We start from the raw sequence: 27,479 nt of genomic DNA, 5'->3' as shown, positions 1-27,479 counted from the left end.
AAAATTAAAGTGATATCTAGAGATTTGAATCCATTCACTGGGTTTATATCCTTCTAATGGGTTTTCTCTAAATAGGATGTAATTTATAAACAGTACCTCTTAGGCAGCTGAAAAAGGAGGATTTAGCATTAGCATTACCACTAAGTGAGGAGCTGTGTGACTTCAGGAAGAGTATTCAGCTTCTCTGGGTTGATATTACTGTGTATATTATTTTAAAAGTCATACGTCTTTCTTCCCCACTTTATGGGCTGTTTTGAGACTATATGATTTAGTCTTTGAAGCCAAAAATGTTATTTATTCAAGCTCTTATGGAATTATACTTTTTATAACTGGAACACTATAAGATTGATATCTAAAGAAAAACATTAGGACTCAAACCAAATTTTTTACTTTTTTGAATATTTTAATTTTTAAAAAATTATAGTTTATATATAATAAATACACGTTCCTGCCATGGCATACACAAAGTATGAGCGGTATCCAGTAGCTTTTCATTTCTTTTCATTTCTTTCAGTTTAGAAATCTGTATCTTGTCAAACATATAATTAATGGTATTTATTAAATTATATGACTACAGAAGATCAACACACTATACTATTAACATGCTGATTTGGATCAAAACCTTACATTTTTTCTGAACTCTTTTTCTATTCTACACCCTCCATTTTGCCACATAATTATCAGTTTCCCTAGCAACACAGTCGGTTCACAGTGAGATGTGGAGACTACTAATTCTTACTGAAACCAATCCATGCTTGTGCAGTAGAGGTAGAATCAGTCATCTCAGACATTAGTAGCATACATACAAAGTGCTCTTCCAGTTTTGCTGTGAGGACAGTCAGTGATAAATCTCTTTGAATTTCAATTACTTGATCACATAAACTAAAATGGCTTGGTCAGTAACTAGATAGGAGTGCTCTGGAAAGCAGTTTTCTAAATTGATCCTTTGCTTCTGTTGCTAGGGAACACTGAAATACTAGATGTTTAGAAAGGGGAGTAAGGCTGCAGACCTAACATAGGCCATTCCACATTTAAAGATCCACCACTACCATTTTGTACCAGGAGAGGATACCAAAGTTCTTGCCCATTAGATGCAAGTGTTATCCTTCCCACTTTCTACAGACTATCCCATTCTGATTTGCTTTTCAGGCACTGGAGTGGTAGGATGAGTGGTTTAGCATGTTTTTAGGCACTGAGGCAGCTCATGAAGCAAAAGAATGATCAGGTGTAGGTCGATGAAAATGGTCAGAATGAAATAGTAAAAGAAAGGAAAGACAAGAGAAGGAGGAAGAAAGGAAGAGCCTCTGAGCAGCTATTTCTTCACGTGACTCATGCTCATCCAAAACAGAGAACTAAGAATGAGTGAATGATGTGACTCAATATTGAATTATACATTTTTGAGGAGTAAAACCATTTTCTAAACCATATAGAAATCTAGCACAAATTTAGAATTGTGTTTGACCACCATTTGTATGTTTCTCTCCAAAACCTAAGCCAACTTAAGTATCATTAAAATTTTGCTAACAATCACTGATACAAATTTGTTATTTAATATATTCCAACACTTTTTTTAATCATGATTACATAAAGCAGATGTAACAAATTTTTTTCACCAAGAGTCATAACAAACCCCAGATCCATTCTAGTTTTTATCAGTCTGCTGGTTAAGTATTTTCCTTGTGTTCCAGAAGAGGAAAAATGATGATGATGCCCTACTGCTATGTTTCATGCTTGTCATTTGTAAGTGCCTAAATAATGCCAGGATTGGGATAAAAACAGAGATTGGGTATGTTAGAGAGATCTTGGTAAGCTAAAAGCCTGTAATATTAGTTTTATTGGATTTTGTAGTAAAGTCACAGAAGCAACAGATTCTGAGTTTCTAGATATTCCGATCCTAATGTTGATACTGTTTGCAGCTTCAAATATTTTTTAGGCTGATTTGTTAAAGAAGGATTATACATAATTCCATAGAGATCCTGAAAGAAACACTAGGGCCATTAGGTAGAAGTTACCTATGAAGGCACATTCTGACTGTTCTACAGTGAGAGGTCAGGAGTAAGTATGATATCATTTAAAAATTGTTTTGAACACTGAAAACCTGCTTCCAGGCAGGATTTAGGTGGCACACTGACTTGTAAGAGGAAGAGTGGCTACTAGACAAAAGGAAAGTACTAGGGCCTGCTGATTATCCTGCAAGGTATATGATTTGTGGGATCAAGGGTGAAAAAGGAAAAGTTTGGTAGGAGACAAATAAGTAGAACTTAAGGTGCTATGTAAGCATCTTAAAAGACAAGAGGGAATTCAAAGAATAAATAAATAAAATTAGCATTTTTTTCTGATTCATAGTTTTTATGTTAAAAATGTAGTGCCATTTGAAATGGCATAGTGTGTTCTTGGAGTAAAAGTGGGCTTTGACTGCAGAAGGGTTTGTGTGTAATTTTGTAAGCACTGTGACCCATTCACAGTTTAGGTTTGTAAATGTAATTCAAGGATTTCTGTGAAGTTTGAATATTGCTACCAAGTGCTGCTTCATTCTCACACCTACCTACTCAGTCAGTGGACCACCGGTTAGGTAATACTGCATGTTATCTTCCCAAAAGTGTGAACAAGGAGGGTTATATAAAGCGTTGTATCTTTTGTTTTCTTGTTACTTACTGTTCCTTAGCGCTAATGAGAACTGAGCAAGAAGAAAAAGACTTAAATTACAATATTACAGGTAGGATTATAAAAGATTATAGGAAAGTTATAATCTTTCCTGTAAGATCATAGGAAAGTCTAGACTTTCAGAATAGATTGTGGCTGAAATTAATTACTCAATAGGAATATTTCTTAGCTACTTCCCAGCTAACTTTAAACTATCTTGGAGGAAGGAGCGTAAAGATATGAAAATAATCTGTTTTATTTCCTCTCCTTTCTCTTAGTCTTTTTCCACAAAATGGTTGGCTGTTGCAATAAGACCGTAGATTCCCCAAAAATAGATACCCAAGGTGATAGTCTGCACCTGTACCCTAAACCCAACCTCCTTGATCCCAAACCCAGAACTTGTAGATATGTGAGTGGAACTCTGAGTCAGCTTACATATTAAAGCCAGCCAGTTCTCTGGTCATCAGGCTCCATCTACTTGGTATTTGCTTCTTGTGACCCAGTTGTTAGCATATTGTTTTACATGGAATCTGATTTCTCTGAATTTACTCCTCTGAAATTTACTCAGATTTAATAAATAGGGTCTTTATCAGGAAGAAGAAGAGAAAATAACAAACTCATTTGGAGTATCTGCCATTTCCACTACCTATGTGTTTTGAAATTCTTATAATTCATTTATTCATGTACTGTCTAGAAGTAACTTGGAGAGACACCTTATGTGACTGGATAGGGGAACTGAAACTGGCAAGATAAAGAGAAGAAAAGAGTGGAACCAGAAATGATGCTGCAACCAAATATACCACAATTCACTTTTTATAAGGTTGGACCCTCAATTTGGCTCTACGCTTTCTAGTTGCCAGAAGGAAAAGGAAACCCTTGTCAATTATATTATTCACAGTATTCATAAAATAAAAACAAACTATCTGCTCAAGGAAAATACCATTACTGGTAACAAGTAAAATAACGCATGATTTGTGGCAAACGGTGCTATTGATACTGATAACATCCTTAAAGGAGATCCACTAATACTTGTATTATGATATTTTCACACAGTGACCCTCAGTGTTGGCTAATGGCATCACACAAATATATAATGTAGTGTTCAGTAAAAGAATTAAACTACTGAGGAGAGGGGATGGATAAGATACCATGGTACTGTTGATCTAGTTTGGTGTTCAGGTAGAAAAGTCTGTCATGGCTGGACATGGTGCCTCATGCCTGTAATGCCAGCACTTTGTGAGGCTGAGGTGGGCGGATCACCTGAAGTCAGGAGTTCAAGACCAGGCTGGTCAACATGATGAAACCCCATCTTTACTAAAAATACAAAAAAATTAGCCAGGGGTGGTGGTGGGTGCCTGTAATCCCAGCTACTCGGGAGGCAGAGGCAGGAGAATTTCTTGAGCCCAGGAGGCGGAGGTTGCAGTGAGCTGAAATCGTGCCATTGCACGCACTCCAGCCTAGGCCACAAGAGCAAGACTCCATCTCAAAAAAAAAAAAAAAAAGTCTGTCATGTATGTCAGGTCAATTTTTTTTTTTTTTGAGACAGAGTTTTGTTGCCCAGGCTGGAGTGCAATGGCACAATCTCAGTTCACTTCAACTTCCACCTCCTGGGTTCAAGCGATTCTCTTGGCTCAGCCTCCTGAATAGCTGAAATTACAGGTGTCGGCCACCACACCCCACTAATTTTCTTTGTATTTTTAGTAGACATGGGGTTTCACCATGTTGGCCAGGCTGGTCTCTAATGCCTGACCTCAGGTTATCCACCTGCCACACCCTCCCAAAGTGTCAGCATTACAGGCGTGAGCCACTGCACCCGGCCCCAATTTTTAAATTATATTGTTCAAAGCTTCTAGAACATCTTACTGAAAGAGATGTGTAAAAAATTTCACATTGTGATTGTGGATTTATCTAATTCTTCTGACTATGTCAGTTTTTCCTTTATGTGTTTTGATGATGTGATGTTAATAGGTATATTCAATTTAGAATTCTTCAGTCTTTCTGGTAGATTCTCCTTTGATCATTAGGAAGTAATCTTCTTTATTCCTAGTATTTCACCTTATTTTACTATATCCAATATTTAGAGAGCTGTATCATCTATCTTTTGATTAGTGTTTGTATTGCATTCTTTTTTTATCCTTTTGCTTTCATCCTTTCTGTATTTCTTGTAAGCAGTATGTTGTTGTTTTTTTATTACAGTCTATCTTTATTTTTTAAATGCACTTTAAAAGTTGCTACTTACTTACTAACATGTAGATTTTAACTCTAACATCTTACTATTTGTTTCCTATTTGTTCTTTTATGTTTTCTTGCCTTCTTTTGGATTAGTCAAGTGTTTTCTTCTTATTTCATTTTTCTCTATATTAACTTTTATTCTTCTTTTAGTGGATGCCTACAGATATAATTTATAAATTATAATATTTGCAGGAGAGGCTGGGTGTGGTCGCTCATGCCTGTAATGCCAACAGTTTGGGAGGCCAAGGTGGGTGGATCACTTGAGGTCAGGTGTTCAAGACCAGCCTGGCCAACATGGTGAAAGCCTGCCTCTACTAAAAATACAAAATTTAGCAGACTTGGTGGCAGATGCCGGTAATCCCAGCTACTCGAGAGGCTGAGGCAGGAGAATCGCTTGAACCCAGGAGCAGAGATTGCAGTGAGCTGAGATTGGGCCACTGCACTCTAGTCTGGGTGACAGAGCGAGAGTCTGTCTCAAAATAAATAAATAAATAAAAAGAAAAAAGAGAATTGCAGGAAAGTACAGGCTAAGTATTCATTAAGATGTCTCCCATTCAAATGTTACAGTTCCTAAATGAACTTTTTATAAAGATTGAATGGCAATGAGCTACAGGTTATACTTCCTGGAAAATACCTTGAATATAGTTTCTCTGTAATTAATAGAGTACAGATTCTGTATACACATTAACTGGCGATAGGGTTAATCCATTATTATGAGATTTAAGTGGTTTACATAGTTGTGTTCCAGGACAGAGAGACATTTCTCTTCCTCCACTGATAACACCCATTGACTGGCCAGGTTTCTCTTCATTAAAAAAATAAATACAACTAGTTGTTTATGAAGATAAATGGGAAAATAAAATTTCAAAAAAGGTCAAAACAATTTCACAGTGAAAAAAATTAAGGTAAATGTCAATGAAAACCCACATCAGCTCAAATAAAATCTCATCCTAGAATGTGACTTGCTTTAAATAATACTACTTCTTGCTGTACCCACAGAAATAAACCATCTTGGAAATGTATGTGCCACCAATGAAGTGAGGTAACATATAAAAACATTATATATAAATAAATTAAAACTTTGAGAATTCCTGCCAAAAAAACCAAAATGATCATTTCAGTTTTAGAATGTTTGATCTGTAGCTCACTTTTAGTCAGTAGTTGATGGTATAAGCCACTGCTAGTAAGAGAAAATGAAATCTTATCTCCTTATAAAAGAATGTACCTTTGACCCATTAAATATGATGTCAAATAATAAACACTTTAAGAAGAAGCAGGTTTACACTTGAGTTCATACGGAAGGGTGGTTAATGTTCATTTGTTTTAGTATTCCAATTGACTTTACTCTTGGGTTAAGAGTATAGTGCAGGTTCTTCATTGAGTTTATGCAACTCTTCTTATAGTTGATTCTCCTAAAGAGATTTCAAGTAACCTCTGTCATCTCTGTGTCCAAATTTCTTCTTATAAGGGACATCCTAATGACCTTAATTACATCTTTAAAGATCCCATCTCCCAATAGTCACATTCTGAGGTACTGGGGATTAGGACTTCCACATATGAATTTTAGAGGAACACGTCTCAGCCCTTAATATATTTTTGGCCCTTATAACTTTCTTATCTGATTGGTGTGATAATGGTTTTATCTGAAATCTACCTGTTACCATGTAAAGGCTACCCTTAGGAATTCCAAGATGTAATTGATAAAGCAAGTAGCTGATACACAATCTGGATAAACTGACAATCTAACATTTCTAAAATTCCTCTTTTCAAAAAATGAGATTACTCATACATTGTTCAGCAGTAGTAGCAGAGTAGGAAATAACTTTGAGTTTTGGAGTTAGGCAAACCTGTATTTAAATACTAGCTATTCCACCCCTTAATTCTGTGACTACAAACAAATTATTTAATTTCTCTGGTCTTAGAAAGGTAGATTAATTATAAAACTGTAAAATGTATAGCACTGATAGGATTAAAAGGATTATAGAATGAAGTGAGTCCATGTTAGTTAACTACTTTGTGCAGTACCCAGCACATAGGAAGAGCTTAGTGTTTACCATCATTGCAGCATTACTAATAATAAACGCTGTACTAAGCAGTTTAGCTCTCCTTTACAATGGTTTATAAATAGCTCTAGAGACTGAAAGGAATCTTTAACTGCTTTATTCAACTCGCATTTTCTGTAAGCTCTATGTAATAATGCAAGGCAACAAGGAACCAATCAGGACAAATCCTGGTTTCTGAAAGAACCTGAGAGCCACAAGGCAGGATTAGGACCTCCTCCACTCAGCAGAGTGTCTCAGGCAACTGTGCTACGGAATCTGCTCTAACAATACCAGACTTAGCTACTTCTTTAATGTTTATTGTAACTTTTTTTTCAAGGCACTGAGAATTTTGTACTACCCTATAAGTTATATAAAATTCCAAATGGTCACTTCCGCTGTTTCGCATGGCATCTTATAAATAACTCTCTGAGATATATTTGACCACCAAGAAAAACCTTATCAAATCAAGTACCCAATGGGTAAGGTCTATGTCTGCTTTGAAACTTTATAGTTAGCACCAATCTTAAGTTATTTATAACCAGCAAAAGTGTTGAAATGGGAAATCTTTCTCCACAAGTTAAGAAAGCTTTAGTTGCTTTCAACTAACAATAGGTTACTATTTATAAACAGTGCTACAATCAACCACCTTATATATAAATAATTTTATTTTCCTGTTATATTTTTGAGATAGATTTCTAGAAGTAGGATTACTGGGTCAAAGGGCAAATAATTTGAAAGCCTAAGAAATTCCAAGTGAGATAAATACAAATAAATCTATACATAGGTACATTATAATGAAACACTAAAGACAAAGAAAAGATTCTGAAAGTGTCCAGAGAGTAAAATACCCAATAGAAAAGATTATACTGAAACCTGACAGTGGGAAAAATGGAAGCCAGAAGACAGTGGAGCAATATCCTCAAATTACTGAGAGAAAATAACTACAACCTGTATATTTACCAAAAGTATTTTTTAAAAATAAGAAATACATTTTAGATAAACAAAAATTGAACATTTTTCACCTATAGGCTCTCAAGTAAATTTCTAAAGGAAGTATTTAAAAGAGAAAAAAAAAAGATCTAAGAAGAACAAGCTCAAAATTCAATGTGAATCATTGAGGGGGAAAAGGGTTCTACTGAGGAGCGGACATGGTGACTCATTTCTGTAACCCCACGACTCAGGGAGCTGAGGCAAGAGGATCACTTGAGGTCAGGACCTCAAGACCAGCCTGGGCAACGTAGTGAAAACCTCATCTCTAAAAACTTTTTTTTAAAGTTAGCTGGGCATGGTAAGCATGCACCTGTTAGTTTTAGCTAACTGGGAGGCTGAGGTAGGAGAATCTTTTGAGCCCAGGAGTTCCAGGCTGCAGTGAATTTTAATCACGCAGCTGCCCTCCATCCTGGGTGATAGAGGAAGATCCTGTCTTAAAAAAAAAAAAAAAAAAAAAAAAAAAAAAAAAGTTACACTGAAAGCTATTAAATATCCTAAGTTAATATTAGCAACCTGAAGCCAGATAATATGACTAATTTGAGTCTAAACAACACGAAATTATTTTAACATTAGAAAACCTACTCGTATAATTAACACATTGACTAGAGGAAAAATGGATATAATTATTTCAGTGGATCCAGACAAACATTTAATGAAGTTTAATACCTTCTCCAGTTTAAATGTTTTATCAAACTAAAAATATGGAGGAACTTCCATAACTTGATATTGTGAGGCTAACCAAGTCTCTGTCAAATATTGAGTGGTAAAATGTTAAATTCAAGAATTTCCTTTAAAATTAAGAAAGCTTTTAATGTTTCATCACTAAGTGTATTACTACTGCTTCTATTCAGTGTTGTCCTAGAGGTCCTAGCAAGTACTACCAGATAAGCAAAAGAAATCAAAGACTTAAGGAGTGGAAAGAAACAATCAAAATTGTCATTATTCATTGGTAATAAAATTGAATACATTAAAAAACTCAATCTACTGATTATTAGATTTTATAAGTGTTTAACAGAGTAGATGGCTGTAAGAAGAATCAGATATCAGTCAGTTCCAACAAACAAAATGTAATTTTCTAAAATATATCATTTACAATAGCAAAACCTATATATAAGATAGTCAGTGATGAATCTAACAAAAGATGCTCAAGATCCATGGAAAGACATGAAAGAAGACTTACATAAATTGAAAGAGAAAGGAAGCCTCAATATTATAAAAATGCTTTTATACCAAATTATTGTATATATCCCATGCAGTTTCAATTAGAATTCAAACAGGGCTTTTAACTTCTTTAGAATTTGGTGAGTTGTTTCTAAAATGGGTATGGATAAATAGCTTGGCCCAGAATAATCAAGGTTCTCCTGAGGAGGAACAAGGCGAGGAACTTGTTCTTATAGATACTGAGATTCATTGTGAAGTAAAAGTGGTTAAGACCATGTGTTATAGTCTCAGCAATAGTCAAGTGGACTAGTATGCAGAATATGGAGTCCAGAAGCAGACTGACACATCTATGTCAACTCGAGAAAATTACAGAGCAGACATTATAGTTCTGTGGGTAAAGGATGGACTAATAAATGGTGCTATCCATATGGATAAAAATGAATTGGACTCCTCCTCGCATTATTCATGAAATAAGTTCCAAATGGATTACTGTCTCAAATTTGAAAGACAATACTTAACACTCTTAGAAGAAAATGTAGGATTTCATATGATTTCTTAAGACACAAAAATTCCAAATTATTTTGATAAATTTGACCACAGCAATGTTAAGAAAATCTGATCATTATAAGACATTATAAAGTACACGGAAAGAGAAGCCAAAAATTGAAGGAGGATATTTGTAGCACATATAACTAAGAAAAAAATTGTTGTCTGTAATAAGTTAAGAACTCACATAAATCATAAGAAAAACACAACCAACATAGTAGAAAAATGGACAAAACACAAGAAGTTCACAGAAGGAGAAACCCAAACATTAATAAACATAGACGTTCAACTTGACTAGCAAAAATGAAACAATTGGCAAAGAAAGTTTCACAGTAAAATGCAATAGCCAGCACATGAAAGAAAAGGAAAATTTATAAAACTGTTTTGTTAAAATAATTTGGCATTGTCCATTAAAATAGAAGATGTGAAAATCCTATGGCCCAACAAATTTACTTCGATGTGTATATATATCCTCCAGAAACTCTTGGTACCAAAAGGCATATTCAAAAACATTCCAGTTAGTATTGTTTGTATAGCTGCAGTAAAAAGTTAATGAATTTTAGTCACATCTTTCAGCATAATGTTGAGCAAACAAACCAACTAAAAAACAATTTGCAGAATATTATATACGATTCACTACCATGCACCTGAAGTTTAAAAGCCAAAAAAGACTAATCCATATATTCTGTAGGGATAAATGTATGGAATAACTAGAAGAAAAAGCAGAAGTTACAACTAGAAATAGAGAAGAGAGAGGGCTTCAAAACGAATAATTTTATAGTTTAGGCTTAATGGAGATACATGGTTGTCTTTTTTTTTCTTTTTTCGTATGACATGTGATATATGTTGTTATATAAATATTTTAGAATAGAAACTTTAAAATAATTAAAAGGTAAGAAGAAAATCACAAAAGATTTTTTAGGCTAAAAAATATATATTAGTTTAAGTCTTAGTAGGAAAATAAAAAAGGATAGCATCAGCGAGACATTTATATCCATGAGGATATTCCTATGGTCACTGTACTCCTCCAAGAAATCATTTTCTTTGTCCTTTTTGCCTTTCTCTTGAGCCCTCAAAATTAGCAGCTCTTTTCAGATACCTGTGGATTTCAGGCTAGGCCAGACCCCTACCACCATATCTGATTTATTTCCTGATAGAGTTTGAGAGTACATTAAGCATTCTCTTTTGGCATTGGAACCTATAATTTTAAAATAAGGTAAAAGTCATGATTAAAGCCGGAATTTATTAAATGGAAAGTCATTAAAAGAAAAGTGAATGCTTGCACTACATTATCAGGAAAGTCTCATACAAGAGCATTAGATACAGAGCAATGAGGTAATTATTTCATGCTGCCACACTGTTTAGTTCTACATTGGAGCCTGTGGAATTCTAGAGTAAATTCAGCCTTTTTTAAAAAAAAATTATACATACAGATATAATTTGGTAAACTTTCACAATTTTCATTTTTCCTGGAAAACTATTTTCAATTTTGTTTAATCCCCAATAAATAATTTTGACCATGAAATACTGAATTGCACTAATTAAAAGGTGAACATTCCTGGTAAATCACTATGGGAATTTTTAATGAACAAGCCAAATGAATGAAAAATCAATATTTATTGATTATTTTCTGGCATATCATTAAGGCCAAAATCTGTCCTCTTACTTAAAAGCAAAGCACCTAAATTGCCTGTCTAGTTTTGTGTGAGTTTTGAATCTGCCTACTTATAAATGATTAAAACTTTTGTTGTCAAATTAATGAGACATTTAAAAGGAGGTATTCGGTTGCAGATTGATGGCTGTGCTTCATTCATATTTCTTACTACATCTTCATAAGTTCATAGAATCCACCAGACCCTTAGTCATACTGAGGTATAAAATAATACAGGAAGATAACTAGGCCAGGCGCCATGGCTCACGCCTGTCTTCCCAACACTTTGGGAGGCCAAGGTGGATGGATCACCTGAGATCAGGAGTTCAAGACCAGTCTGGCCAACATGGAGAACCCCATCTCTACTAAAAATACAAAAATTATCTGGGCATGGTGGTGGGCACCTGTAATCCCAGCTACTCGGGAGGCTAAGGTGGGAGAATCACCTGAACCCAGGAGGCGGAGGTTCCCGTGAGCCAAGATGGTGCCCCTGCACTCCAGCCTGGGACAAAGTGAGACTCTGACTCAAAAAAAAGGATATCTAAAGTTGCTTTAAGAGGAAACACAATGTTACTTTGTCAGAATGAACTTTAACTTAGTAAATTTCTGTTCATTTTAGGAAAAGTGGGCTACTTTATTTTGGCTTTTGAATTTTATTTGCCTTTAATAGATCAAGATAGAGTATGATCTTTTATAAGTAAAGATCATTTTAACCCAAATGTGGGTAATATTCTTTTCAAGGAAACTTCAGAAGACTGCTGCATTCCAAATTATTTCTTACATTTAGATATATGGTCTGGTTCAGCATGAAATTTTAATTCTAGATTAAATAATAACCATATAGTTATGCTAAGATAAAATTGACTAGGCTGGAAAATCGGGTAAAGGGATCTTAAAGTATGAAGGGGAAGACACTACCCAGTATGATTTGTATATAACATGTTGGCCTGGGCTCCTGTATAGTTTTCAAGGGGGCCACAGTGTTCACGTAAGATGTCTAACAGCCAAGAGGGAAACATGACCAGTCACAGAGGTTGAAGCATCTATAAAGTTAAAGCTGAACAGATGAACAGTTATTTAGTACCAGAAAATTCTGCTCTGTGTATGGTTCTGAAAATTATGCCAACCATATTATTTTAGTAGTTCGAGTATCAAGGTCAGTCAGGTATGACTGAGTTCCTTTAGGTAGACACAAAATAATTCTGTTTTAATACTATACAGTAATCATGTCTAAGACCTATAGGAAATAAATCTGCTTACAAGGAAACCAAAGAGCCATTAGAACACACGTACACCAAAAAAGACTGTTGCTTGTGAGTTTTTGATGACACTGAGGGCTTTTTTGAACGTTGAAAAAGTCATTCGGGTATTAATTTTTGGTTTTAAGTTAATGTTTGATTTATTCAAGTTATATTATCAAAAACCTAATTCTTTAAATTTTTAAATTTGTGAAAATCACTATTAAGGGATTTTTAATATTTAGTTTATTTACAAACCTTATTAACTATTTCCAAGCTTAACTAATGAAACACCTATAAACATTTAACAATACATTTACAAATTCGTAATATTCCATTTTCTATTAAGTACTATTACTGAGAAACTGACAGTCTTTGCAAGTACTTAAAAAATTCTTACACATCTATTATATTACACTTCCAAGGATTGTGAACCTTAAGTTTTCTTATATTTTCTAATGCTTTACATAACAAAATTTTCCTGTGATTAAAAAATGCTTTCCTTTTTAGGGAAATATCTATCATCTTAGGTAACTGAGTTTACTTTCTATAAAAGGCGTACGATCTGAATTCTTCCTGTATTAATTAATGCTTTTGTGTCACAATATGTAATGGGAGGGTACCTACTTAGCATGTTTGGGGTTACCTAATATCCACAGATTTTGATCGAGAATCTGATTAGATTATTGTAGGCAACCCTGAGTGAAAACACAGGATCTCTTTTATTGTTGCCATATCAAAGTCACTATAATGTCAATGTCAAGAAGAGGACATTCACATATCCTAACTCCAGTGACCCAAGTTATGCACATGATGTCATAGTTCTACTCTTAGATGCCTGCAGTCCCCAACCAGTTTGTCATTTGATTAGATTTTTCTATTTCTCTGGCTTTTAGGTTGTGCAGATCTCTTTTCTATCAGAATCTAAAGACATCTAACACTGAAAGAACCCTGAGATATTTAAATGCCTTTCCCTGTGGTCCAAATCCAAATTCCACATCCTTTCATAGTCTAGAATCAAGCAACTTTTACAAGTGTTTCAAGTGATATTTGATAGCAGTTAGGACATTTCCTATAGTTTTTTCTGGCTAATAGTCACTACCTTTCCTAGTGGTATTACTGAAGAGTTGTTTTTGATATGTGGATAACAGAATTTAAACCTCTCCACCCACTGAAAACAGGAGTGTAGGCTGATCGTAAACTGAAGAAGGCTATGTTAGATGTCAGATTGTACTAGAGAAGCACTGCACCAAAACAAATACCCAACTTATGTTTCAAAGGCTATACAGATAGTTTTGAGATTACATGTATTGACAAAAAACGTAAAAAAGGAATTCCTTAACATTCTTTCAATGATTAGCAAATTAAATGTACAGTTCATAAAACAACTTAAGCTCAGACCAAGTTAGAAGATTAGAAAATAGCAGTAATCTTCTGCTTATCCTGGAACTATTGAAAGATAAACTTCCTCCATAACCGTGTCTAATTCAGTACATCTTCCTCATAGAATACTAAAATGAAGTAATAACTAAAAGCTAAGCCATAGGCCTCAGGCCAAATTATCTGGCAGTTAGTAAGGTAGCAAGTCAGGCAAACAACCACCACACATGTAATGAAAGAGCAGCCTTCTCACATGGAGAGGACTGATAGTCATGCAGATTTTAACAAATTTCCCTGTGCTATATCAACATGTGGAGCGACTGAGTCCTAGGACACCATATATTTAAGAGAAAATTATTAAATATTTGTTTTTTTCTATTATTAATTTTAATTACACAAGTAATACATAAATGTAATCAATTACAAAATATAATACCAAATTTTTTAACGTTACAAATAAGATTAAAGTACCCTTTGACTAACATCCCCTAATCTAACACCTTCTGTAGAAGTAACCGCTAGTATTAGTAGGAAGTATATCTTTCCAGTTTTTCTATGCAACTATATGCATATGTTTACCACTATAAATGTGTTTTGTGTTAATGTTTACTGAATGTTGTAAATGAGTGTACATGTTGTTCTGCAACTTGCTTTACCCACTTAGTATCTCGCTAATCTCTTTATATAGATATTTATTGAGTGCTTATTATGTACCACTCTTCTAAGCACCTTTATATTTATTAATGCATGTAATCTTCATGGCAATATAGTCATTATGTTTTGTTATTACGACTGTTGTGCCATTGAGGATCCTAAGGGACAGAGGTTAGATAAATTGCCCAATTTAATGGGAAAGCCACTTGTTCTGAATTCTATTCAAGGAACAACTCCAGGTCTACTCTCGTGGTAACTGTTTTACACTGCCTCTCTGAGATATATAAACCTCCCTCCTGAAGGCAATATCTATTAACCCAAACCCCAGCAGGCCCCCTTTTTATGAACTTGCAGTGACTGCAAATGATAGGCAGATACTGTTCAAGTTTTAAAATGCCACCGAGTGTCTCATGATGCTCCGCACCTCTGTTGGTAATAGCACAGGCGATGCAGTGTGATGGCATGAAGTATGGCTGTTTCTGAGCAGGTTCGTGCGCGTAACCGTGTGGAGCAGACTCCATTGTTATGCTGCTCCATTCCCCTAGTTCCCTCGCTGCCTGTATCTGATCCATTGGCAGCATTCCATTTACGTCAAAAATAACGTCAATCTAGTGAAAAAAACTGCATGACTCACACCATTACTGTAGGGAACTGGTCTCTGTGTAATATGATATATAACATCCTAATTTCATAGAGCATTTTTCATAACAGCTGCTAAAATCATCAAATCCATTAAATTCTTTTAAAGGATCCAATTTGAAGCAGTATTGAAAATAGTCTTAAAAGGCAGGTATAGAGTGGAGTCTCGCTCACTCAAAACTCCTCTGTCATTAGCTACTTCATATCTTTTGTGTATTTATCTGTCTGTATTTACTGATTCACCTGAGTCTTCTCCTGTTCTATATTTCTAGCTGCATTGAGTCAGAGGTAGGCTATTTCAGAGACTGGAGGGTCTGAAAAAAATAGATAAGAAAGCAGAAGAGGAAAAGGAAGTTTTCCAGTGACCCTTATAGACAACAGAATGAGGTGCACTAGAGAAAAGAGGGAAGGAAAGAACTGAGGTCTTGGGCAGATGAAAGCAGTATGATATTACTGACTAAAATATCTGTAGAGAATGAAAGACAATGAGAGAGCATGGCTACCTAAGCCTTTATATCTAGCAGCACATAACTTAGAAACATGAGCCAGTTCATTTCCCCTGCCACACTGCCATCCGTAAAACTAACAGCTATTTCTGTTTGTAAGAATTTTATTTCTTGGATATATGTAAAGCCAAAAAAAAAAAAAAATCCCTCAGTGTTGGGGGTTTTTGTTTCCTCTGATGCTATATACTTCTGCAAGTTTGCAAAGTTAGCCCTTGACATGTATTTTTGTTTGGGAACATAAAGTAAGACCAAAAAGAGGATCCAAACAAGGCAGAAATATGTGGAATTTACTTCCAGACTTGAGAGTGACCTTCCAGAAGGAGCATAGGCTTCCAAAGCCTATGTTCTATTCAGTCTCTGCCACAGATTAACTGTGTGGTACAAGTTAGTACACAAATTGACTTTTTTTGAGCCTCGGTTTTCTTATATGAAAAATAAGCTTAGACCAGAATCCCAAGGTTCTTTTGAGTTGTAATATTACGATTTTTGTATTACATGATATAAAAAGATGGTATGTGATGTTCAGTCACCCTTCTGGTTACTTCTAGCAGCACAAATCTTGTACGTTTTCCTTCCATGTGTACACACATGTCCTCTAATATTATTAAGGGGGGACGTATTACATGCAGTGTCTTTGGTTGGTGCTTCTTGTGGACAGCGTTCCTTCCAGCTTCCTTCTGATGTAAGTGCTATTAAGGCAAAAGTTTTCAACTCCATCCCATTTTTCTGGTTCTGTTAAAAAAAAATTTTTAGGATGGAATGTAAATTACTGATTCATAATCCATGAATCACTGCAATAAAGTAGCTCTGTGATATTTGATTTCAGACCTTCAAAAATTGTTAATTGCATACAATGTGTTGTTGGCCACTTGGGTAATGGGTTTAAGGCACAGCTTTTTAGATTCCAGCTAACAGCATCTTTAATAGATGTAATTTCATGTGTGCGCTCAAGCAGTTTATACCTAGTCAGCTGATGTTAAAGTGGATACACCAGATTGCCATTTTTGGGTTGTCCAACACAAGCACCAGGCAAATTACTGAATAGTAATAGAGCCAGAAGTCCGAGAGTAAGTTTTCTGCACTATTAAACCCTGATAATGAGTTGTTCTGATTTTCTCTCACTTTATTCGTTCAACCCCCATTAATGGAGTATCTATTGCAGTCCTGGATATTGGATGCCATGCCAGGTCCTCAGGGCCAGCATTCTATTGCAAAAGAACCATGTTTACAAAAGTGGGAGTGAGATTCTTCCTTGGGTCTTTTTGTCACTGAGTAGCTAAAGCTGTAATTAAACTAACCAGACCAAAAAAAATATCATCCAGGAAGTAATTTACACTATAGTTTTCAATGTGTCATCCTTTTGATTTTTCATGTTCTCTAACATATACAGAAGATTAATGATAATATTTCACATGTAGTCTATTGGAGAAGTGAGTTTCCTGAACTAGTCACATCATATATGATTTTATAACTCAAAACACCAAACTCCAAAGACATTAAAATCTTACAACGGGAGCTTTATCAATACTAGCTAAGTCACAGTGGATAGTCTAGTCGCCTGGAAATCAAAACACTAGAATAATCATGGTAGCTCATTAATTAGTTATGTAAATGAAGGCATGCTACTCAAGTTCTCTGAGCTTCAGAAGAGAAAAAAAATACTTGATTGGTATCTCATGGGGCTGTTGTAAGGAACAAATGAGATAGAGTATGTGGTATGCTTTGTATTATAGAGCATATAATCCAAATATGAACTAGATAAGGCATCAAACGTGCTTGTACTACATACAGTGTTTCTAATTATATTATAGCTTTTATCTATGTGGTGTTCCACATTTTATATGTAAACAAGAGCTTATAAGGTTGACTTTCTTCCAATTATCACAACTAATGAACTCTTAATGGGCTGCTACAAATATAGATTTTATCAGAAGGAGGAAATTAAAGTGATCAAGGAATTATTTTTTTTCTCCCCTGACACGTAAAAAGTAAAGAGACTACTAATTAGAAAATATTTAGCTGTTCTTTTTAAGTACTTGAATGATCTGAATTTTCTGAGTATTCATTCTTCATTCAGGTGTCAAACCTTCTCTAAATATTATCATTCAATGGCTGTATTTCCTGGGCAAAATGTAGTTAATTTTATTTGTTAGAGCCATATACTAAGTGCTAGATTTCATAGGTAAGAGAGGCACAAACTGAGGTACTTCCTTCCTTTGGTTTTGTAATATAGCATATTTAGAGCACATCTAGAATAATGCTGTAAAAAGGAATTGCCTGGGCTAATAATTGCATCAGAAATTGTTTTATTCTGTTAATACAAGTACATAATAATTTTCTGCAACTCAATTATTTGCACTCAATTATTAATTCCTTGAACATGACTTCCACTAATAACTGCCACTCTAAAAGCGTAAAATAGGATTAATGACCAAACTCCTTTATTTCTAAGGAGTGATTACATATGCAAATGAAAGTAGTAGTGGCATTTCAAATAAATTCCACCAGAGAGTACTTTTCCTTAACCAATATCTAGGTATATTCATGGGTACCTCTTCTTTAAAATGTTAACTTTTGGGTTCTACTTAAAATCTGGGTAGCAGTATTAAAGGTAGTAACAGCCAGGCTAACAAGGACTGCATTGGATTCTCTCTGTGGCCTTTACTGTAAATAGTTCATTTTCTTTATGTCTCACTTTACTCTTTTTTTTCCTCTTCTTCTTTTAGTCTTATTATTTAAAGACTTAAACATTTACCCTTCGAAAATCAGTGTTGTTTCTGGTGGGGAGAGAAGGTATTCAGAGAGATGAGTCAGAGGCACATACAAATAACTTATATGAAGTTAGAAGTTAATGAAAGAAAAGGAAATGTTTATCCTACTCCATCCACAATATTAGTAAACTAAGTACTTACAATTTTTTAACTGTTTGTTTCCTCATTTGTTACCCAGACCTTGTTTTATTTCCCCAGCTACCATAAATTTGCTGACAAGGTAAATTCCTACAGGGTTCAAAAAGGGACAGGTGGATTTTCAGAAACTGTTTGGAGTTGAAAAAATATATATTAAAATGAAAATGGTATAGTACCTGAAGACTACTAGTAAATTTTGCCACAGTAAATTTATGATAGTTACCTTCTTTTTCCTGTAGTTGAACTGGAAACCTGACTTCTGTAGGTTTTTTGGTCCTTGGTTTCTCTCCTTGGTTTTGAAGGTGTATCATAAGTTGAGATCCCTCAACTTATGGGGAGTCATCTGACTCCCCAACATGCATACACATAAATAATCAATACAAATTAGCACTCTTTATAATTATGTTGCAGGAAGAGTGTATACTTTTTGGATGTTAGATTTTTTAGTGCCTTCATCATCTTTAGTGTTGGTTTCTTCCTTTGACTTTGTATATTCCTCCTAAGTCCCAGTGATTTCTTGGTTGTTTCTTGGTTACAGGCTGTCATGGTGATCGCCTGTTTCTTACCTAATGTTACTGGCTACCTTGAGATTTAATCAGTGTCTGTGGTCTCTTCATCAGTTCTCTCCAAAGGTTTCTCTCACTGATTATCTTATAATATTCTTAGACTTGAATGAAGCAGTCCCAGAGACAGAGCGCCTGGATTCAAAAGCACTGAAAACTCGAGCCCAGCTCTCCGTGAAGAACAGACGCCAGAGGCCTTCTAGGACAAGACTGTATGATAGTGTTAGTTCCACAGACGGGGAGGACAGTCTAGAGAGAAAGGTGAGCACCCCTGACCATTTTCTGATTCGTAGTGTTGGAGTGTCTCATTGTTCCTCCAGCTTATTGAAGATGATGATTTTTCGGCAGTCAGAGTCTGTGTCCTAGTTGGAAGCAGCTAGAATAGTTCACGTCTTTGTGTACTGAATTCTTTATATTGTTGTAATTCAAGACATTTTCTCTATTCATTCAATGAACTGACCAAGAGCATTATCCATATTGTCATATTTCATGATGGTGCTTTTGATATTCAATTGTTGGTTTTACTTAGTGGGAAATAATGAATGTACAAGTAATTGTTTTTTTATATCTTAGATATATGTATTAGTGATGATGTTAATATGGTGAATTGTTATGAACTATGCATTCTCATCTTTAAATCAACAAAAACAAAAACTAGTTTACATGGTAATTCACTAATAAGAGATTGGTCTTATTTCAAAGTAAGTATTGCATAGAACTGATACTCAGTGGCATAACCTTCCTTATAATCTCTTATACCAACAGCCTTCAAACAGTTTCTATAACCACATGCATATTACCAAATTACTTCCACCTAAGGGTTTGAGAACTTCTCCAGAATCAGATTCTGGTGTTCCACCCCTCACCCCAGTGGCTAGCAATGTGCCCTTCTCGTCTGACCACATAGCTGAATTTCAAGAAGAACCACTGGACTCAGAAATGGGGCCTCTCTCCTCTATGTGGGGAGACACTTCACTCTTTTCTACTTCAAAGTCTGATCATGATATAGAAGAATCTCCTTGCCACCACCAAGCCACCAACAAGAAAATATTACGAGAAAAAGGTATTGTTAATTTTTTTGTCTGACTTCTTAACACTTCAGCTTGTGCAGTATAAAAATGACTTTTTCTCATAATCGTAAGTCATTTGTCTTCTCATAGCTAATAATTCATATTACTTTCTTTTTATGTTATAGGATAAGAGAAACAACCCCTTCATGTATTTTAGTTTATTTTAGTTTTTTTTCTTTTCCTACCTGGTTCAGTATATTTATCTCTTCAACTCTCTACAAGTTCACTACTAAAGGGAGTTCTTCAGGGGAGTGGGGCAGCCCAGAGTTTCAAAAACACTAACATAGTCATATAAAAAAACAGAGAGAGCAAGTTTGTAGAATAGCAGCCCAGAGCTTCAGTAAACACTAACTAGTCATATAGGAAAAAAATATGAAGATCAAAGTAACACAGGCATATAATTGATGCTTAATAATGTTCTTGGATGAATTGCTAATATATTTCTCCATGTAACCAGTGCAGATCTTCTAGAAGAGGGGTAATCAACCAAATGCAGTCTCCACCTGCTTTTGTAAATGAAGTTTTGTGGGAGTACAGTCACACTTCTTTACTTACATACTGTCCACTTTCATGCTAGAGTAGCAGAGTTGAGTCCTTGTGACAGAGACTGTATATCTTACAAACCTAAAATGTTTACTCTCTGGCGTCTGACAGATAAAGAAAACTTCCTTATGACTGATATAGAAGTATGTTTTCTTATTCTCCACATTGCTGGATAAACTCTGAAAAGGGCTTAATCATTGGTTGCCATTTATATCGAATTTTTTAAAAGTATTATAATATACCATTACTTTTGGTCTATCAAGTTACCACAAAGATGATTACATTACAGCCATATTTGGTTGCAGGCTTGAGGATAAGGCTCTGGTTACCCTAATAGGAGTTGGCTGTTTTCTGAATTGTGTCAATACCACATTTACAAGTCATCATTTTTTTTTCATATCTGAGGGACATCAGTGGAAATTGGGATGGAAAAATCCCATTATAACTGGCTAAATGAGAATCATCTAACTGAATGTCAAATTAGAGGAAGTAAAAGATTTTTTTCTTGAGATTCGTAAAACAGGTTATATGGAAGCAGAAAGCATGAAAGCATTTCCCTCATTTCTATTCTGTAAGCAACCCAGTACTAAAATTTTGGTCCTGAGGCTTACGTAGCACTGGGCCTTTGTTCAGTCAAGTTTAAATAGAGTAAATTGAGCACTATCCATTTTCTACTCACAGTTACTAGAGATTATTATTCTAATTTTTTGTGTGGTTAATAACACATTATTTTACCCAGAAAATGTCTTCAAAAATATACACTGAATCAATGTCCTAGCAAATAGAACCTGGCTTTTAAAAAGCTTTACAGGATTTATTTCATATTAAAGGCGTTGGGCCTCTGCAAGTATAGAGTACAATTATATCAATGCTCAGAAGAGAGAGAGGTTGTATCCAGCTGGGGTTGGTAAAAAAAATTTGTCCAATGAAGTGCAATTAGAATAGCCATCAAAGCACTTAAGGAAAAAAAAGGGTAGGTAAGGAAAGTATAGAAGGTAAGTGATGTCATTAACAGAGACAGGCACACATAATATGATTTAAAGGAACAAGGCTATTGCAGCCTGGCTGAAGCAGTTTACTTATGCAGGATAGAATGGTTACACACAAAAGTGAGCAAGTAGGTTAGCTATATAGCTTTAGAATTTAAACATCTTAGATAACTTACCATATTACTAGGAAACCACAAGAAGTTTAAGTAGAAGAATAAAAAGAAAAAGACACCAGGTATGGAGAAGCTGAGTTAGGAGACCCTGTGAGGTATGCCTTCTAAAGAGGACCGAAAGACAGTGACAGGAAAGAATGATACAAGGGATACAAGGACCCTTGAGACATACATTGACTAGGTCACAGGGAAGGAAGTGAGGCAAAACTATCATGGGCTTCATGCCCCAGAACATATGGTCTTGTCATTAACAGAAAATAGGAAATTAGGAACATGATGGAGGAAATAGGATTAACTCATTTTTTTTAACAGAGGAGGTCATGAGCTCAAGAGAGAGGTCAGGGGCTGCGAGGTAGATTTGGGAGTTCCCATTATAAAGGAAGAGATAGTCAAGTATCTTATTACAGCGAGATTAAGGAGATGCAAGCCAGTAAAAGACATTAGGATTTAGCGATCAGGAGATCATTTACTACCTTTGAAAATGAAAACCAGGTTGCCACAGCTTAAAGTTGAGACACCCAGTCTCTGGGCTCAGATGTACAATTGGTCGCAAAGGTAGTATTGGAGAGATTTCAAAAAGCCTAACAGAAGTCTTACATAGAGCTAAATAAACAAAAACGTGTGTTTCTTTTTTCCTCAAATTATACCACTCCATTGTTGGTTTTTATGCAGACTAGAAGTTCTGGTGTGCATTAAAGATGGATTTGATTAATTTAAAATGGGAAAGTACATTATTCCTTATTCTTAACCTCTTCAACCTTATGGAAGCATTCATTTCAGTGTTCCTGGGAACACACTTTGACAAATGTGTGAGATAATGTCATGAGGTTCCCTAGTAGCAGACTCTGTGATAGGCAAAATCAGGCTTTTAGTTGTGAGATGTCCAAATAAGTGGAACACTAATAGGTTACAGAGTGTTTCCACGTACATTGTCTTAGCTGGTCTTCTCACTACTCATTATAACATCTCCCAACTACCTCTAATTCAGAAAATAATTAGGCAGTCTCCTTTTAAATTTGCACAGTCCTAGCCACTAAGTGTTACTTTAGGATTGATCTGGAAGAATTTGGCACTTTCTTTTCTTCAGCTTCTATTAAGAAAATTTAAATCTTGCTTTTTTTAAAAAAAAAAAATCCATTAGTAAAATCACCTTAGAAAGTGTTTGTGCCATGTCTATGGGTTTTTTTATATGATTGTGTTACATCTGTGACAGTTTAATTCAGTTACCCAAAGAGTAATGATGCAAATATGCATGATAAATATTTGAGACTTGAAGTGGATTTTGACACAGAATATTTCTGACTCTTATATTTCATTATGTACATTTCAATGAATTGATTATTGTAATCTGAGCATCATTAACTAAAATATGAAAAGCTCATTGCTAAAAACACTTGGAGTATTTGTCAGTATGTCAGTGTCCTGTGCTGCTTGAGAACTTAGAACCTAGACTCCTATCTGTGAATTGTGTATGTAGTTCCTGTTTTTTAAGGGTATTGATGTGTGTTTAGAAAATTCTCTTGAAGTAAACAAAAATCATCAGCAACATTAACCTGCAAGGTTAATTGAACACTTATTTAAGGGGGCCATTCTCTTTGCACTCTGTACTAGAAAGTACCTAGAAATTTAAAAACATTTTAAAAGATAAGAGACAGAAAAACAGACACCAACAGAGAAGTAGGGAGGAAGAGTTACACACACAAAAAAAAAAAAACATCAAATTTTAAACAGCATTTGTTAATCATCTGAGCTAATTGGATATGCTGAAACATGACACTGATCAGTATCCTCTGCTGAGTAGTTCGGGTGGAGCCATACGAGTTGTCTACCCTGTCTGAGATGGAACAAGTGCCACCAGTGGAATTGTTTCCCACGTTGACATTGAACTCCATTTGCCAAACCTGTTTTCCTGTTGGTTTTTGGCATGATTTCAAGGGTCCCCATTCCCCAGCAGCTGCCACCTTTGAGAGTCCTAGCAAAACTCATAGAGGCAGAGATCAATCCGCTCTGAACACTGAGGAGATTTTGGCATCTTCCACATTAAGGGGAACCAGCCAAGTTGTGCTCTAACCTAACTATTAAGAAAGTCCCTCCAAAGATATAAATGTTTTGTAGCTGAGCTCCTGCTTAAGAAGTCTCCCCCGTGTCCTCCCCTCCTCTGTCCCAGGACTGGCCACAGGACATTAGCAAGGGAGAGCCCACAGAAGAAAACTTTGACTCTGACTTTCCCCCTAAATCTCCCAGACTGTCAGAGGTGATGTTCTGTACCGGGTTTTGGAGATATGGGAGAAGTGGGCTGGGTTCCTGTTAGAAGGCACTGCAACCCCACGGCAAGAAAGGAATGGAAGACAGAGCCTAGGCACTTGAAGCCAAGAAGTTGGAGCCAGAGAAGGAACAAAAGAAAAGTCATGTTGGTCCCTACTTTGAATGCAGAGGATGATCTGATAGTGTTTATTCTCCCTTTTTCATTCCCGTGCATTTGAAGCTAAAACTCTTTGTGATGAGTGTTGAGCCTCTGTTCTACATAGGACCTCCTCTGCTTAACTGAGAGTTCCTCAGTGTAGTTACATCTCCTATGTCATGTAAGAAGGCATCTATTATTTCTTTTACAATTAGGGATTTAGGCAAAGCTCTTAGATTCAGAGATGCATTGACTTTTGAATTGTGACTTTAAAAATAATAATAATTGATCTTTTTCACAAATGTGTATATCCCAGATGATGCCAAAGATCCCAAATCACTAAGGGCATCCAGTTCGTTGGCAGTACAAGGAGGAAAAATTAAGCGGAAGTTTGTGGATCTGGGGTAAGCACTTCATGATGTAAAAAGAAAGCCATCTGTAAAAGGAAGATTAAAAGAGAAAATTTCAAGTTCCCCGTTCTGACTGTGTACTGTCATTATAGGGCGCCTTTGCGAAGGAATTCAAACAAGGGAAAGAAAGGGAAAGAAAAAGAAAAAGAAGCCAGTAGGTTTTCTGCAGGTAACAGGTATGGGTGTGTGATTAATAACACATTTATTTCTATATCTAAACTTTCTGGCCCCTCTAACATTGTTAACCACAATCAGTGGTCGGTATCTTTGAGCGGAAGTGATATGCTGAGAATTGAGATGAAAGAAAAATTGCACTGTCAGTTTGTGTAGGTCTTACTCCATCTAACCTTGGGCATATCCACTGGTTCTTAATTGAAGAATTATGGCCACATGTACTGTTTCTATAAGTGTTTATCTAAATATAGCATAAATATATCTATATGATACTTCAGACGTAAAAAATATATTTATGTGATACTTCAGATTTTTTGCCTGGCTACCCACAATGCTAGTGCATTGTGTTAAGTCTAAAATCTTGTTGACATTCAAGATTTTCTTGTCCATATGTAAGAGTGACCACCATCTTTTGCTGGACTTGGCTATTTAATTGATTTTGTGGGCACTATCAACTATGCTTACTCTTCAATAAAGACTTTCCCATAGAGAGTGAGCTTTGAACAGCATGTTGTCAAATTTTTCCAGTTTTCTCCTGAGATGATATAATTTTAAGCTGAGGTTTGTATGGGTAGTCAGTAAAGCGTCAAGCTCTGCAGCCCAACTGCCTGGGTTTGAATCATGGCTTTCCCACTTAGAACTTTTAAATCTTGGACAAATGAATTACTCTCTGTGCCTTCACTTCCTTATGTAATATGAGGGTAATAATAGTACCTTTCACATAAGGTCAGTGTAAGGATTTAGTGAGCTTTCATGTAAAACGTTTAAAATGATTACTCAGCATGTAGGAGGTATTCAAGAATAATAAAGATAACAATTTGCTGCTATTATTATTGCTTTACTATTTTTTGCAAGTTACAAAGTAGTTTTACATTTATCACTTCATTTGATCCTTATAAGATTGGGAGGGTAGATAATAATACCGTACTTTATTGATGAAGAACTTCACCTTCATAGAATTTAATTCATTTGCCCAGGGTTATTCAGCAGGCAGTTAGTGTCAGTCTGGGGCTTGTGCCTTCTGTATAGATGTCTTTGCAACATACTGTGCCACCTTCAGTTACTTATGCATCTAACGAGGCTTAAATTTCTTTGTGAAATTTGGAAATAATCTCAATATTCTAGACTAAGGAAGAAACAGACAAAATGCTAAAAATAAAAGACTGTAAAATCGTGCGGACCACTCTTCCATTTCATAGGTTGTCCACTGCTGTTTACTTTTCTTTTTTCTCTTTTCTGATGTATATCTTGGTGATAAATTTTACCTTCTTCTTGACATTTAAGGAACATTGGGTGGGAGATGAGGAGAGATAATTCCCAAATTACTTATTTTTGTTAGTCTGGTTTCCTTTATGCTGTACGTTGGAAAAGAGTAGAATGCTGTCATATTGAGGACAACTGTCTCAGGAAAATAAAGGTAAACCTGAGGCTGTATGGAACTCAAAAGCAGTTTAACTTTGTGTGGTTTGGAAATGAGAATGGTCTACTTTGTGTGTTAAATTTAAGACTGAAAAAAGAAATAAGCATACTCAGGGAAAAAAACAAATAATGAAACCATATGAGAGAGAGAGAGAGAGATGGGTAAGTACACAATGGGAGAGAAACTCAGATATGTCAGAAATGACACTGTCCTTCCTTTAGTCTCTGGGCTTTGAAGACAGTCACTCCCTCTCACCTTTGAGACACCACCTGAGAGGGATGTTAAGTACCTGCAGCCAGAAATGGGGAGAGCATTTGATGGAATTTTGCCATGGTAGCCAGAGATGATCACCTCCTTGTATAAATTGCAGATGAAAGTCAAGCCAATCTTGATTGTGTTGGTGAGTGCTCACCCACCTCACTATAGGCAAAACCACAGCTTGTCAAGGGCAGGTAGCCATCAGCACACTGCTTCACCACAGCTGAGGCCCACGTAGAACCCACAGCTAGACTTCAAGATTGGCTGCCTAGCCACTGCTGTATTTTTAAAACTCTGGAGTCCCCCTGCTTCAGCAGTCACAAATTATTGCACACATACCAACATTACAAGCTAGTTTCTAATTAGAATCATGATTTTGATCTTTTGTAGTTCATAAGCCTAATGATTGGGTGTTCACAGGCATGTGTGAGATATGCCTCCCTCAAACCTTGTTATGACATTGGCACAGCCAGAAAAAATAAAATCATAGTTTTATAATTATTTGTAATTATAGTAGAATTTTGGCAGGATAGAAAGCATATAATTAAAATAGAAGAACAAGGGAAGAAGAGGGACATTTTTCTCTAGCAAAAAAAAAATAATTTTTGAGCTGTCATAGTAATTGGTTAACACTAATGAAATCTAATGACAGCCTATATTCTTCTGTATAGATTGATAATGGGCCCAGAACCTTATAAAACCTATTCTAGGAAGAACAGAATTGCTGCCCAGTAGGAGCTTAATGTAATTGAGTTGGATTCTCAGGGCTCTGAAAGTTAGTGGGCTGTAAGCACCATCAGCTGCAGGTTCACATTACAATTGTGGGGGCCAACCGGGAATACACTCACCACCCCTGGGAGGCTTCCTCAGAAAAACGAGAGAAGGAT

At 35.6% G+C, this 27,479-nt stretch overlaps 1 protein-coding gene and 1 pseudogene across 9 annotated transcripts in view; both read left to right on the top strand.

Annotated features, from left to right (window-relative positions):
* Positions 1-27,479, top strand: part of PPP1R9A (protein phosphatase 1 regulatory subunit 9A) — a 362,431-nt gene that overhangs the window by 314,296 nt on the left and 20,656 nt on the right. For 6 of the 9 annotated variants that reach the window (XM_064380380.1, XM_012450782.3, XM_064380381.1 and 3 more), the window contains 4 exons: positions 19,258-19,415; positions 19,920-20,217; positions 24,647-24,734; positions 24,833-24,916. In XM_064380380.1, the coding sequence (XP_064236450.1) occupies positions 19,258-19,415; positions 19,920-20,217; positions 24,647-24,734; positions 24,833-24,916 (628 nt within the window). The remainder of the gene's footprint in view (positions 1-19,257; positions 19,416-19,919; positions 20,218-24,646; positions 24,735-24,832; positions 24,917-27,479) is intronic. The other 3 variants (XM_064380383.1, XM_064380385.1, XM_064380384.1) reach the window with 1 other exon arrangement.
* On the top strand, positions 26,972-27,068 carry LOC135276539 (small nucleolar RNA U13; annotated as a pseudogene).

The sequence above is a fragment of the Aotus nancymaae genome, unplaced genomic scaffold (assembly GCF_030222135.1).
Source record: "Aotus nancymaae isolate 86718 unplaced genomic scaffold, 86718_ANA_hifiasm-v0.15.2.pri h1tg000025l, whole genome shotgun sequence".
NCBI classification, from domain to species: domain Eukaryota; kingdom Metazoa; phylum Chordata; class Mammalia; order Primates; family Aotidae; genus Aotus; species Aotus nancymaae.
This window is presented reverse-complemented; position numbering and strand designations above follow the sequence as displayed.